The 15,745-nt window shown below is 39.7% G+C and overlaps 1 protein-coding gene across 3 annotated transcripts in view; it reads right to left on the reverse strand.

The window, feature by feature from the left end:
* Positions 1–3,226: 3,226 nt before the first annotated feature.
* Positions 3,227–15,745, reverse strand: part of HORMAD2 (HORMA domain containing 2) — an 87,141-nt gene continuing 74,622 nt past the window's right edge. For all 3 annotated transcript variants that reach the window (XM_047698376.1, XM_047698375.1, XM_047698374.1), the window contains one exon: positions 3,227–4,213. In XM_047698376.1, the coding sequence (XP_047554332.1) occupies positions 4,109–4,213 (105 nt within the window). In that variant the 3' untranslated portion in view covers positions 3,227–4,108. The remainder of the gene's footprint in view (positions 4,214–15,745) is intronic.

Raw genomic sequence — 15,745 nt, forward strand, 5'->3', positions numbered from 1 at the left:
ATGTACAGATTGAGTAATCTGAGAGCCAGAAGGTGAAATAACTCGTCTAGAAAAAGGCAGTCTGGTTTTGAAGCCAGCAGCTTAGGCTTTTCCTATACTACTTTGAGAAAAGGAAGATGAAGACCTAACTTTGCCTGCTTACCCCAAAGCTGACCAGTAATTATCTAAATGGAACTCAGAAGCCCAGGATTTCTGCAGCCTTAAGGAGTTCTGCAATACCCAAATAATGACCCCCAAAAGTCCACTCCTTCACTTGTTTCTGTCCCTAAATATTTCAGTTCCCAAGGAAAGTTCCATGATCCATCAGTCTGTCCTAGACATTTCTGACCATCTCAGTCAGTCTGCCCCCACAACCCCTGCCATGAGGAAACCCCAGTATTGTTGAACCTCATGGCATGATTAAGACCAGACTATAATGTTTAATGAGACTTTCCCCCCAGGGTCCCCCACAGAGCAAGGCTCACATGCAATTTCCAGCCAGGCTGCAGGGATGTTTACCCACCACCTCCCGCATGGTCAGCCAGTAGTTCTTGTGAGCTCACCACCTCCTACAAAAGTCAGTCTCGACAACTTGACACTCCCAGAAGGTAAAACCTTATTTGCAGAGATGTAGTACACCCAAGGGGAAGTTACATGACCAGATGAGTATCTCAAGCTTCTTGGCTTTACCATTGCATAACCCAAGAGTCCGTTAATTAAGGCCATCAAGGGTGTCCTCATCCCCTACAGAAACTGAAAAGTGCATAGGAACTCTCAGCCAGGGTCTCATTACACAACATAAAATCATAGTTAAAATATTGCCTTTTTAAACACAAACTACTGATGATTCACAGACCTGTACCCCTGAAACAAATAATACATTATGTGTTAATAAAAAAATAAAAAATTAAAGTAAAAAAACACAAGCTAATAATTTCTAAAGAGTATACATTTGGGGGGTGCCTGGGTGGCACAGTTGGCTGGGTGTCCGACTCAGTTTTGGCTCAGGTTGTGATCTCGGGGTTGTAAGATCTGGCCCCATATGGGGCTCTGCACTCAGTATGGAGTCTGCTTGGGTTTCTCTCTCCCTCCCTCTCTGCCCCTCCTGCTCATGCTCTCTCTCTCTCTCTCAAATAAATAAATCTTAAAAAAAAAAAAAAGAGGATACATCTGGGATAAACAAAGTCATTTTCTCACTTGTATAGACTCTAGATTCATACAGTGCAGGGGACCGTGCCTTACCTCTTACAAGCAGTATGCTAAGCCTCATTTTATCAACTGGATCTTCCTTCTGAATGGTGATGATTATAACTGAGAATTATTTGTACTATAAGAATCTGTGGAAATCTCTAAAGATCCAGTATTATTGGATTTGCAACCATAATTGACAATTCTAAGATACATTCTAACAAACTGGCTCTAATGGGGTTATTTTTGAAACACATACACAACTTTGAACTTGTGTGAATGCAATTTTGACACTGATGAACATTTCCAGCCTCTTCCTGGCAGAAGTGAGCTGGAGAATGAAAGAACCAGACACCAGAGGGACCTGCAAGAGGGGAAATGAAGGTGCGGTTTCGGTGCCTGGCTTCAAAGGCTAGCAGCAATCATGAGCTTAACCCCATCTCTTTCCAGCTAAACCAATTTTCTGTAAAGACAGAAAAACCCCAAATAGCTGAAATCAAATTTCCCCTGCATCATTTTTAATTTAACAATGTCCCAGTTTCCAAGCTGTCGTCATCTAGTCTTTCTAAGCGCACTGATGAACCAAGCATAGTCAGGGTGAGGGAATGGCTAGTGCAATACAGTTCAGATTCCCCAGCTCAGGGTCCAAGTTTTCGTTCTTTTCACTGAAATTCCAGCTCCTTGATGAACTTGTTTACTCATTCCATTCCTATCTAAGACCAGAAATCATTCAATAAATAGAATTGAATACCCTCTAATCTTGATAGCTAGTTGTATATATGAACTCTGCTGTAGACAATCGGCGAGTTCACATTTTCATGGATCTCAGATCCTCTTTTTTTTAAGATTTTATTTTTAAATACTCTGTATACCCAACATGGGGCATGAACTCACAACCCCGAGATCAAGAGTTGCATGTTCTTCCGACTGAGCCAGCCAAGTGCCCCTCAGATCCTCTTACAATAGATCTCCTTCTTTGTGTGCTTGTGCCCAGCCAAGGGCATAGCCCAGCAACTTCTATCTGCGCGCGCGCGCGCGCACACACACACACACACACACACACACAGGTTATACACAACACATTCCACCTATTGGCATCGATAAAAGACTGTTCCTTTGGGGGAGGAGGGGTGTTTATAATGGAGACAATAAAATCACTATAGAAATTTTCTAGACAAATTCAGATTCTATACTTTGACTTGAAATATCTTAGGCTAAGTTATGAAAATTATAAATATAGATTGAGAGTCAAATTCCCCTTTTAAACAAAATTATTTCTCCTGAAATCTGGATTGACCAATTACTCCACATAACTAATTTGTTTTGAGTCAAGAACTCCTACAATCTTTGTAAAATTCCTTTGAATTCAAACACTTAGAGTGGAGGAATGCTAACTACCTCATAAGCAGACCATTTCAAAATTTTGGCAACACGTGGAGTTAAAAAGTTCCTCTTTATACCAAGCCATATTGACCTCCTGTAGCTTCACCAATTTGGTCTTAGATCTACTCTCTGGAGAGACACAAAATAAACTTAATCCCTCTACTAGACAGCTAATCTCTTTATAAATGATTCTCTTAAAAGAAATTGTGGTGACTCAGGCTACAATTCTATCAAGGATATAATAAACCCAATACCTTTCCCTCCTCCTTGCAGAGTAAGCCTATGTGAGTATATTTATCACGCTGGGAGAGGGGAAAATGCTCCTCCCTGGCAGGCCCTAGATCAGTCTGGCAAAGGGTAGTGCTGGACAGGCAGGCTTTCTCATACTTTCCTCTCTGTTATGATAACCCGCAGCCTTCTGCTGGCTAAAGTACATGTCTGGCCCCAGAGATTCTCCTCTTAGTCTGGGTCAGAGGTCCAGGATTCTTTCATGTGCATTAGAATCCTGGGAGTTCTCCACAGGACCCCACCCCCTGAGATTCTGATTTCAGAGAAATGAAATAGGCCCAATAATCCATATTTTAATGAGCACTCCAGGTGCAGATGTCCTTACTCCATTTGAAAAAACACCAAACTAAGTGAAGAAAAAAAAAAAAAAAGATGAGTTTAAAAACAAACAAACAAACAAACACTTTGTGTTTTGGTTTTATTTAACTGGAAAGCACATACATTCAACATTTAACCTATTGGTCCTGTCCATTTAAATTAAATTTTTAAATTCTTTGTTATTAAATAATAAAAACACTTTTAAGTCCTATATTATGTGTCTAATACTAATCATTGAGTTTATCAAATGTCCCAAAATAAGGAGGGAACTAATAACATCACCCGCAGGTTATAGACTGATAAAGTGAAGTGTTTGTCAGAAAGCATTCAACATGAGACTTCAGAAGGCCTTTCTCAGGTGGCCAACAGAGCGGGGTGGAGGGCCAGATTCAAGGAACTTTACAGGGAGAGGACATTTTGGTCCAACACTTCGTTGATCAATCTCGTAATTGGAGTTAACAGAAAAATCACACCTGCATAAGCACCACCACATACAACCTATGCAATTCTGTGGGAATTCTAATAAAGCGATAGAGGGATTCCAGTACACAGGTTACAACAAGTTGCAACATTTCACAGTAGACTAAATACCTGGGGAGTTTAGTTATGCAAGGAAAACCCTCCTTCCTTTTGAGAACAACAGCTTATTTCTTTTCGAAATAGCTGCTGTGGTTCTTTTACAGATATAAAGGGTGTCTCGTCTCTAACTCAGCCTTGAAGTACTGCTATCCCAAGGCAGCCCTGGCGACCTTGTTTCCTTTTGGCAAAGTGAACCCATGTCCTACCCAGTAATTGAGCACTTAGTAAACTGAAAACTGACTAAAAAAGTTGAGCAACAAATTCAGTAAAAGGTTTTGGTGATAGGAACTTACTTTCCTACTTAAGACACTTCATGCATGTTTGTTGCAAAATAAAATCATTTTAGAGTAAATGCAGTGAAGACATCCAACTTTCATTTTCTGTCAGGGATGAAGACTTTCACTGGTTCGCTGACCTTCCTCTTCTTCCTGGAGATCTCAGAACTTTGCTGACTGTACGCAAAATTCATTCTTTGAATCTGTGAGAATCACCAGAGAGGCACATTTCAGCAGAGGTTTTGACGTCTGCATAAGGCATATACAAGACAGGTAGACCAAGCATTAATCCTTCTAGCTGCATAACGGATCTAAACCTGCTTTCCTGTGGGTTGGTTTGGCCCTGCTGCCAGTATCAGAGTCTGGCATTCCAAGTTTCAGGAGTTGAGGTCCTGGAGGCAGCCAGTTTCAGGGACAGTTTCTTGGCTCTCTTCGGTGAATTCACCACATCCAACTCTTAAGGGAAGAGTTGTCAAGGTGTGGGGCCAACAAGAAGCAATTAGGGTCAGGACAGATCTAGGGCACTGATTGCTTTAGAAGCAAATATAACTGCAGTCCCAATTTCAGTAAGCAGAAATATACAGCCTTTTTAATCATGAGTTCAGATTAATGAATTAGGAAGGACCATGGCCGTTCTTTCTGCTGGAAGAGAAGTATACATTATTGATGAAGTTAATCAGCAAATCATCATGAATATGTATTTTCCCGTTGGGTTCAGCTTTGGTAAAGACTTTAAAGCTTATTTTTGCTTAACTAAGTAAACAAATGGTTGTATTAGAATCTGTCAGACAATCCCTAATGCCTAGAATTCCAAGAAACACAGAGTTTTTCTATTTTCCAGCCACTAGATGGGAGGAAAGGTTTTTCAATGTCCTCTGTTCTTTCTTTGGTGGGAAAATGGAATAAAACATATATTTTTAAGCAAGACACATTAGAATATCTAGTAGAGTTTCCAACATTATCCTTTTTTCTGTTACAGATACAGGCTATTGTTACTATTGATATGTTACTACTACAAAATAGCAGGAATGTCAATAAAACACTTAAGTACCATTTAGAACCACAGACTGGGTCTACGAATGGCTAATATAAGTTTAGTTTTAGTTTTTTAGTTTTAGAAAGCATTTGAATTTCTGATCTCAAAAGCCACAAATTCTCTTTGGCTTAAACTAACATACCGATTATATAGAACAATAAAACTCTGAGAAAATAAATAGAGCTGCTCATCAAATAACTGGTTTGCTTAGATATGTAAAAATTTGAAATGGCCTGCTGTAAAGGAAAAGAAATAGCACCATAAAACCCAAAGCACAAAACCCGATTTCTTTATCTAGGAGATGAATTTGTTACAGTGTGGCTGTAAGAAAGAGCACTTGGTAAAATTCAGTTTTTCTAGAAATGTTGCTTGGGCATACTTTCCACTCAAACAAAATTTCCCAAACTTCAATTAAGTTTGGGTATACGGAGAAGAAAGGAAGAAAGATGGATGTACAGATCCTAGAGTGACAAGTTGTTCTGATGGTTTAATAGTTTTGTTTTCTTTTTCTTCTTTACTCAAAAGTAAACCAGAGTTTTATTACAAGTTTCAGAACTGTAAATTTATTGCAGTGAGTTAATCAAAACATCTTTAATAATGTATCCAATTTCAAGGCAACCAGTGAGGACTGGGAACTCTCAACGGTTTATGGGAAACTAGTGGGTTCAAAAGCAAGTATGTGATCAGTCAGAGGCCACTTTCTAACAAAGACGAATAATCCATATGAACTATATAAACAAAAATATTTACCCATACAAACATTTTTTGGGTGTATTCCAACTGGCTGAGTTTGCATATTTGATGCCAAAGCCAACCAGGCAATCAAAGGGCCAGTGATCAGGCAGTCTAGACAGATTATCTTGGTGATTTGAGCAACAATGGGGGATCATCAAATGATTTCTACTGCATGTCATATTATATTTTAAACAGCCTTTAAAGTGTTCCTTGTATATGGGCTAACAAGAGGCTACTATGATCCATTTACCAATAGAACCTCAGAAGTATCTATATGTAGGTCTGAAAAAAACCCTGAAGATATGTTTTCTGCTATATGGTATTTCCCTACTTCCCATTTTTTGTTCGGTAACATATTCTTTTGAGAAGCCAGAGAGCAGGTTTTGCCTTAAGCACAGACAAGTTACCTAGCTGACTTGGTAGCAGTATTTGAAAGCACAAAAAGGGGTCCCTTCGTCTAAATTATTCCATTCATCGTGTATTCCTTTATTCATTTACTAAAAAAACACATGTTTGTTACCAGAATGTTCTCCCAGAGTTCTGTCTTTGACCATCTTTTCTCCTTCTCCACATTCATGTATGGCTCCTGGGAATCAGTTACCATTTATAACAAAGACTTACACTTCTATATATTCAGCCTAGACCTTCCTTTTGAACTCCAGATCCATGTGTGTAATCAATTGCCTACTAAAAGTTTCCACATGGATGTTAAGAAAACTCAAATGCAATTTGTCCAAATTAGAATTTGTCATCTGCTTCTCAATGCCAGCTCCCAATCTTTGTTCTCACTCTTGGTGAGTCCCCTGGGGGAGTCCACGTTAAAAGCCTGGGACTCATCCATGGCTACTCCATCGTTCTCACCCTAACATGTACCTAATCACTAATTCCTGTTGATCCCACCTCCTTAATAGCTGTCAAATCCATCCATTTTTCTCTATTGCCACTGTTTCTAATTTAGCCCAGGCCAATATCATCTATCCCAAGTACTAAGTCTTGAACTCCCACTACTACTGCTTCTCCAATCCATTCTCTACTCTGGAATCTAAGTGGGCTTCTATTAAATCTGACCATGTCATTTTTCTGATTTATCACCCATCCACTAAGGATTTTCCATTGTCCTTGGGATAAAATCAGACTCTGTATGGCCCTCACCCCCCTTTGCTGCTTCATCTTGCCCCAGACTCACTGAGCCACTCGCAGTTCTCCAAATGGCTCTTCACACTTCCCTTTGGACTTTGCCTTTAATGCCCACTCCTGTGCTCTCCTTTTCTCTTCCTCACCATGCCTAGGGTCAGCCCTGGACTTTATTCTGCCCACTGGCCTTCTGTGACACCTCTAGGGCTATGTTTTGTTCTTACCCATTTGTGGCAATTACTACATAGTATTATTAGGCCTACTTGCCAGTCTTCTCATCCAGAGGATAAACTCCTCTGGGTTAGTGACAGTATCTTAGTTATTGTTGTATTCCCAGTTCCTGACATCTGGTAGATGCTCTTAAATTACTGGCTGAATGAATGAATGCATTTTGAAGCTGAATTTAAGTCAGGTACTGTGCTAGGTACTAGGACCATATCTCTAGTGATAAAAAGATGAATAAGACCCAGTAGTTTTCAAGGATCAAGTATTATAAGGCAGGGGCATTAAGCACATGAGTATAATACAATATGATATAACAGATAGCTGTTCAGTAGCCACAATAAACATTCATTCATCCAGCAATTATTTCTTGAGTGCTAGCTCTGTGCATGGTACTACTGTAGGTGCTCGGGACACATCAGTGAACAAAGGAGATAAAAAACCCTGCCTTGTGGATTTTACAATCTAGCTGTGCTACTTTCTGCTTAATAATTTCCAATGGCATCTCACTGTTTTTAGGACAAGGTCCAAAGTCAATACCTTGGTTTTCCTATACACCATCAGTGATTTTTTTTTATATTTCTAGGGAGGGAGAGGTGTCACAGGTTGGCTATAAGACCCTGATGAAGGCTATGACCTTTCTTCTCAGAATGCTCACACCTGCAACTCACATACTCATCCACTATTGCAAGCTACTTGAGGAGGCTTCCAGGCCCATGAATGCCTCTCAGTTAGAATCACTACACCCCAGGGCCTAGCTCTGCCCAGCAGTACCACCCTCACCTCCTCACTTGATCTGTCACTCTCTGTCCTCTCAGTTTTCTCATAGCTGACTTCTTCCCAATTCTAGACCTTTGCATACGATGCTCCTTCTACCTAAAATGCTCTTTCCCCTCAACCTCCTTTGCCTAGTAAATTTGTATTCATTCTTCAGATCTCAGATGAAAAATTATTTCCTCAAAGAAATGTTCTCTACCTTCATTCCAGTTAAGTTAGGTCCCCCAATCTTAAGTTCTTAATAAAGTTCCAGGAGATCAAGGACATGCCTGTCTTGGTCATGACTTGCACATAGTAGGGACTCAATAAATATTTCTCAATGAATAAATGGATGAGTGAATCTTCAAAGAGTAATCTGCAGTGTAGAAAGGTACAGGAGGCATCAAGTAAGTGGCCGCAGGGTGATGAGTCATACTACTGTAGCAGTCAGGTGATAACTTGGGTGACAGTACAGATAAAGAGAAGTCAACAGTGAGAGAAATATTTAGAAGGTAGAGTCAGAAGGATAGCCAAATGGATATGACAGTAAAGAACAGGTAGGTAAGCCAATTGTGACTCCCATCTTCTGGGTTAGCTAAATTCATGGATGAAGGTACTGTTCTCTCAGGTAGAGAAAAATGGGAGTTTTGAACTTGCAGAGTTCAAAACTCTGGACCACATGTGTAATCCCAAGTGGACATATTAAATAGGCAGCTGTATATGGAAGTCTGGAGCCCAGGAGAGAGGTCTGTGATGAGAATGTAAATTTGAGAGCCATCAGCATATGGAGGCTAATTAATACCAGGGGCGTGGAAGAGTTTGCATATTGAGAGATCAGAGCGTGAGAAGGGAAAGGGGCCAAGACATAGCCTTAAGGAACTCTAACATTTAGAGATTATGTGGAACATAAGCCAACTAAGGAGATTGAGAGAGATAAAAGAAGACGAGCTGTCTATCATGCAAAGAAAGCCAAGGGAGGAGAGTTCTAAGAAGGAGTGGAGAAAATAAGAGAAATAATGATGGTGGTCAGTAGTGTCAGTTGCTGAGAGGTCAAGAAAGAGGAGGACAGATATATATCCACTTGATTTAGCCACATGAAAGTTACAAAGTGCATTGAATTTGTAGGGGCAGAAGTCACCTTGAAGTCAGCTGAAGAGTACATATGAAGTAAAAGAAATTAAGAGCAAGTATGTAAAATTTTATAAAGGTCAAGACGGAGTGGGGCGGCTAGGTGGCTCATTTGGTTAAGGATAGGACTCTTGATTTCGGCTCATGTCATGATCTCAGGACTGTGAGATCAAGCTTCGTGTCAGGTTGGTTGCTGGGCATGTAGCTTGCTTAAGATACTCTCGCTCTCCTTCTTCCTTTACTCCTACCCTCTTTAAAAAAAAAGTCAACAGGGAGTAACCAACTCAGCCTGGGAAATTTAGAAAAGCCTTCTTAGCAAAGAGGGACACTGAGCTGGGTCTTAAATAATGAGTAGGAGTTTACTAGACTGGAGATGGTGAAGGGGTGGGGTAAGAAAGTTCATTCTAGGCAGAAGGTTCAGCATGTTTAAAGACACTAAATCATGAAAAGACATGGAAGATATATGGGACAGCGAGAAATGTCCCTTTATTAGATTGGCTCTTAGGGTTAAGTGTTATTTATCCAATACACTCTTTTTTAAAAATTTTTTCTAAATTTTAAAAAAAGATTTCATTTCTTTTTTTTTTTTTAAGATTTTATTTATTTGTCAGAGAGAGAGGAGAGCGAGCGAGCACAGGCAGACAGAATGGCAGGCAGAGGCAGAGGGAGAAGCAGGCTCCCCGCCAAGCAAGGAGCCCGATGTGGGACTCGATCCCAGGACGCTGGGATCATGACCTGAGCCGAAGGCAGCTGCTTAACCAACTGAGCCACCCAGGCGTCCCAAGATTTCATTTCTTTATTTGAGTGAGTGAGAGAGAGTGAGAGACAGAGAGACAGAGCACAAGCAGGAAGGAGGGTCAGAGGGAGAGGATACAAGCAGGCTCCCCACTCCTAGGCTCCTAGGACGCTGAGATCATGACCTCAGCCAAAGGCAGACACTTAACCAACTGAGCTATCCAGGCACCCCCTCTAATACACTCCTGTTAAAAATATAAATTCCCCTGGAATTATTACTCAATATGATGTTAGTGTAAATTAACTCATCAAATGGTCTCCAAGTGGCAGCCTGCTAAAACCTGGGCCTCGCAGGCTTTGGAAAGCAGATAGATAAGTTTCAATATAGGAAGGATACAGTACTTACTTGGCATTAGGAGATAGATCTGTGTAGGGAGCCAAGGGGGGGAGGAGGGAGCCCCAGGCAAGCAGGAAATACTGTGAGTACTTTATGTGCTTGGGGTGAGATGAGCATGCAGTGAATTTTGCTTACTTCAAAATTATTTGTCAGGTCAGATCTGACAAAATGTTTTCCCTTTAGAAAACCAGTCCTTACCAGTATAGATTTATAATCAAGTGTTAAGCATGGAATCTTTGGATTTGGATGTTCCCAGATTAAGAAAGAACTGTTATGGTTCAGAGAGGGTGTGTGTCCCTATAAGTAAGTTATAGCACTCAGGTTAGTTTTGATTCTTCTCCCTAAACATTTATCCTTTTTTGTTTTTGTACAATGAAAGATAATTCAACAGGGATTACAAAATAAATGCTATCAGCATAAATGTAGTTCAAGTTAACATTAAGATGAATGAGCAGTAAGAAAGTGAATTTTTTTAAAAAATTTTATTTATTTATTTGACAGACAGATCACAAGTAGGCAGAAAGGCAGAGAGAGAGTGGGGGAAGCAGGATCCCCACTGAGCAGAGAGCCTGACGCAGGGCTTGATCCCAGGACCCTGAGATCATGACCGACCCCGAGATCATGACCTGAGCCGAAGGCAGAGGCCCAACCCACCGAGCCACCCAGGCACCCTAAGAAAGTGAATTCTTTTATTTATTTATTTATTTATTTATTTATTTATTTATTTATTTGACAGAGATCACAAGTAGGCAGAGAGGCAGGCAGAGAGAGAGGAGGTAGCAGGCTCCCTGCTGAGCAGAGAGCCCGATGCGGAGCTCGATCCCAGGACCCTGGGATCATGACCTGAGCCGAAGGCAGAGGCTTTAACCCACTGAGCCACCCAGGTGCCCCAAGAAAGTGAATTCTTAAAGAGAACACTTCCCTCCAACTCCAGCAGAGCTATGAGCTCTTTTATATGTTGGGAAGTGCCTCATGTTTTAGTGGGATTTATGAAGGGTTTGTTCATTTATTTGCTTTCTTGATTTCCTGATTTTTGTCACCAGGGTTCTGGACCATGGCTATCTCTACTTAGGAGATAAATATGTATTCTTCTTTGAGTCATAACCATATATTTCCATTAATCTCCAAAAGTTATTATATCAATTCTCCCTTTCTCCATATGTTCTAAAGCATCACATAACTTTAAGAGTTCTAGAATTAATTAAGTTATTAAACAACATTTTTGGGGTACCTTCTCTGTGCCAGATAATACTGTGCATGAACAGTACAAAGGTGCTCAAGACACACTCCCGTGTGTGGATCTGGTAAGGGGAAACAAACTGGTTACAGATGAAATGACAGTCATGTATAGGGTACAGCAGAGGTTCCAAAAAGATCTTATTAGCTCTTCCTGGGGAAGCCTGGCAAGGCTTCAAAGGGGATGTGAAGCTTACACTAATTAGTGCGAGATGAGAAGAGCTTCACCAGGCAAATGACATTAGAAATTGAAGTTGCAGGGAGAACATTCTAGGCCAAAGGAGCACAGGCACAGGGTTACAAAGCAGAGTACCTCCAGAGAACTGGGAATAGTTCTCTGAACTTGGTACTTTCTACAGTACTACCCGGAATGTGATCAATCTCGTCTAATCTCAGAAGCTAAGCAGAGCTGGGCCTGGTTAGTACTTGGATGGGAGAATGAGTGACAAAAGGATTGAGTGCATGAAGTTTGGACTTTGTACTGTAGTGGAATGCCACGGAAAGGATCTAAAAGCAGATTTGTTTTAGATAGATTCTATGGCCGCAGAGTAAAGGGTAGACTGGACAGGAATAAGACAAGGAGCAATGAGGCTATTTCAGAGAGAACTGATCTGAGCAAGAAAAAGAGAAGCAGTGAAGTTAGAGAAGAGAGGACTAATAAGGCAGAGGACTGAGGAGAGAGAGAACAAATGCTTGAGCCAAACACTAACATAACTTAGTTATGTTAGTGTTTGAATGAATTACTTAGTGAATGAACACTATGGCAAATAAAGGAGTAAAAAGTGACAAAAATTCTCCAAGTTTCTGGTAATGGCATTGACCAAGATAAGAAACAGAGGAAGCTGAGGGAGTGAGTGTTGGTAGCATCGTGGGAAGGATTCTGAATTAGAAGTGAGATATTGAAATGAAGATGTCCACCCAGGGCATTGACTATGTGACCTTGAGCTCAGGATGGAGGAAACTGCATCACAAGCACATACAGAAAGATATATTCGCTTTGGACAAAAGATGGGATATTACTTGAGGCCTGGAAGGAAGTAAAAGTAGATATAGATATATGTACATTTTAAAATATGGGAATAGGAAGTCGAATGATTCATATTTGATGGCCATAATTATTTCTACAAAGTAGAATTTAGGTCACCCACTTAGAAAGGGAGGGACTTGGTCTTGGGTGGTGCTTAAGTGGTACTTGAGTGGTGAAAGTTTGAACAATGAGAAAAGCAGCCAATAAATAGACATTTAAAACTAATGTTAACTGTTGCTTAGAATCTGGATAGCTTTAAGATATCTAACCTCAAAATTAAAACATCTGACATATTAATAATTTTGCTTTTTTGCATTTAAATGCTTACAATAGACCATATACTGCAGTAAGAGCATCACAAAGACGATCTTGTTTATTCCCTACAAATAACTGTGTGAGTGCAGGAAGGGGTTTTTATTCCTCTTTGACAGATGTAGAAATTGAAGTTCAGAGAAGTGAAATGACTTGTTCAGTTCACACAGTAAGTGTAAGTCTTAAACCCAAGTCTCCTGATTTCAAATTTAGTGTTCCTTATAATTTATTTCTTCATTTCAAAGGGGAAAACACAAGTTGAAAATTGCAGGAGATCTCTATATAGGGTTCTTAGGCTTCTTCTGGGGTTGACCCTTTTTGGCATAACTTAGCAGGACTCAAACTAAAGACAGCCAAAGCTGAGTTCTTTTTTTTTCCCTTTGTAACCAATTTTTCCTCATGACTTTTCAATTTCTATTAATCACCATTTCCCAGTCATGAAAGGTGGAAAACATAGTCACCTTAGATTCTTCTCTCATCTAATGCCTACACAGAATTCTTGTAATGAGTAAATGGAATAGCACAGATACAGCACCTGGTACAGCATCAGACATATACAAGTCATTTAGTGACTGACAGCTGTTACCATTCCTACTGCCACAGGCATCTTCTACTCCAGCCAAAGTGGATGGCTGTAGTAGGCTGAAAAATCAGCTGCCTGAAGATGTCCATGTCCTAATCCCTAGAACCCATGAACATTACCTTTTATGGTAAAGGGCGGGGGCAGATCTTTGTGGGTATGATTAATGATTTTGAGATGGAGAGGTTATCGTGGATTATCCAGGTAGACCCTACATATAATCACATGTATAGTTATAAGAGAGAAGCAGAGGGAAACGTGAACATAGATAAAGATGACAATGTGACCACTTAAGCAGAGACTGGAGTAATATGGCCATAAGCCAATGAAAGCCAGCAGCCATAAGAAGCTGGAAGAGGCAAAGAACAGAATGTCCCCTAGAATCTCCAGAAGGAATTTGGATTTACCCACATCTGTATGTCAGCCCAATGACACTGATTTTGGACTTCTGGTCTCTAGTGAAAGAATAGATTTCTAATGTTTTAGGCCACCAAGTTTGTGGTAATTTGTTACAGCAGCCCTACGAAACTAATAGTTACATTCTCCAAACACACCTCATTCTTTTTCCTCTTCACTATTTCTTACACTTCAGAAAACAGAAATCTTTTATGACTTTTTCTCTTTTAAACTTAGAATAATTCCTTCAAGGTTAATCTCTAAAAGTCTTTCTTTCTTTCCTTCCTTCTTTCTTTTGTCAGAGAGAGTGTGTGTGCAAGTGCATGCACAAGCAGGGAGAGTGACAGGCCAAGGAAGAAGCAGACTCCCTGCTGAGCAAGGAGTCCCATGCAGGCCTCAATCCCAGGACCCTGGGATCATGACCTGAGCCGAAAAAAAAAAGCCACCCAGGTGTCCCACTCTCTAAAAGTTACTTCATCCATAAAGACTTTCCTACTCCTTTAATCAGATATGACCTTTCTTTCTTGAGCAAATCCCATCGTGTTTTCATAATTGTATTTTTCTGACAGCGTAAATGTTTGTAAACAATTTGTCCTTTACATGGGTCTGGGTTTAAGTTCTTCAGGAATTCATTTGTATTAATACTATGGTTTTTAGACTCTGCACTGCAATGCTTTACTCAGTGTCTTTCACCCAGTAGGTATCAATAATTCTTTTGCTACCTACTTCTACTATCTACAGAAGTGCTCAATTACACAGTTACTCATGTATCCTAAAGCGCACAATTACAGTAGCCATTAGGTCATTAGCCACATGTGACCATTTAAATTTAAATTAATCAAAATTAAATAAAATTTAAAATTCAGTTCCTCAGTTGTCTTAGCCACATTTCAATGTTCAGTACCATATATTAGACATCACAGATATAAAACATTTTCATCATCACAGAAAGTTCTATAGGACAGAACTGCTTTACAGTGGCAATCTGGATATAATCTAAGTAAACAGGAAACTTTCCAGGGTCCATGGTGACAATAGAAATACAGAAATTAGAAATAAGTTTTCTTCAAAATGTAAAAATGTCAATTTTCCCGAGATTATTTTATCAAGTCAATGCAATCCCATTCAAAATTCCAATGGTATGTCTGTTGGAACTTAGTAAGCTGATTCTAATAGTCACCTAGAAGAGAAAAAGTATAGGAAAACCTTTAAAAAAATAAAAATAAAAGAACTATGAGGGGAAAGGAGTTGCCCTTCCAGACAGCAAAACATAATACAGTTAGATCAATTAACGCATTACAGCAGTAATACGGGAATACACATATGGGTCAGTGAAATAGAACAGCAAGTCTGAAGACAAACCTATGTATGTATGGGGCTATACCTTATGATAAAAGTGTCATTCGAATTAGCAGGAAAGGGCAGAAAATTCACGTAGTACCAACACAATGGGAAAACATTCTCACACACACACACACACAAAAAAAATCCCAGCTAGTTTAAGAAGGCAAATGTAAAAAGCAAAATTATAAACTTATTAGAAGAAAATACAGAAAATGTTGCTTATAACTTCAGTATTGGAAAGACCTACTCAAGCAAGACATAAAATGATAAAACCATAGAAAGACATACCATGTTCCTAAACTGAAGATTTAATATTGTTAAGATATCAGTACTACCCCAAAATATCTATAGATGGGGTACAATCACTGTGAAAATCCTAATGACATTTTTTGGAGCAGAAATTCATAAATTCATATGGAATTTCAAAGGCTCCCAAAATGCCAAAATAATCTTGAAAAAGAAAAACAAATTTGGAGGACTTTGGACACTCATACTTCAGATTTCAAAACTTATTACAAAGTTACAGCCATCAAAGCATGTTGTACTGGTGTAAAGACAGACATATAGGTCAAGAAATAGAATGGAGAGCCCAGAAATACCCTTTTACGTATATGACCAAATGGTTTTCAGCAAGGGTGTCCAGAGCATTCATGAGGAAAAGAAAGTCTTTAAGTAAATGGTGCTGAAAAAACTGAAT

Source organism: Lutra lutra, chromosome 12 (genome assembly GCF_902655055.1).
Source record: "Lutra lutra chromosome 12, mLutLut1.2, whole genome shotgun sequence".
NCBI lineage: Eukaryota > Metazoa > Chordata > Mammalia > Carnivora > Mustelidae > Lutra > Lutra lutra.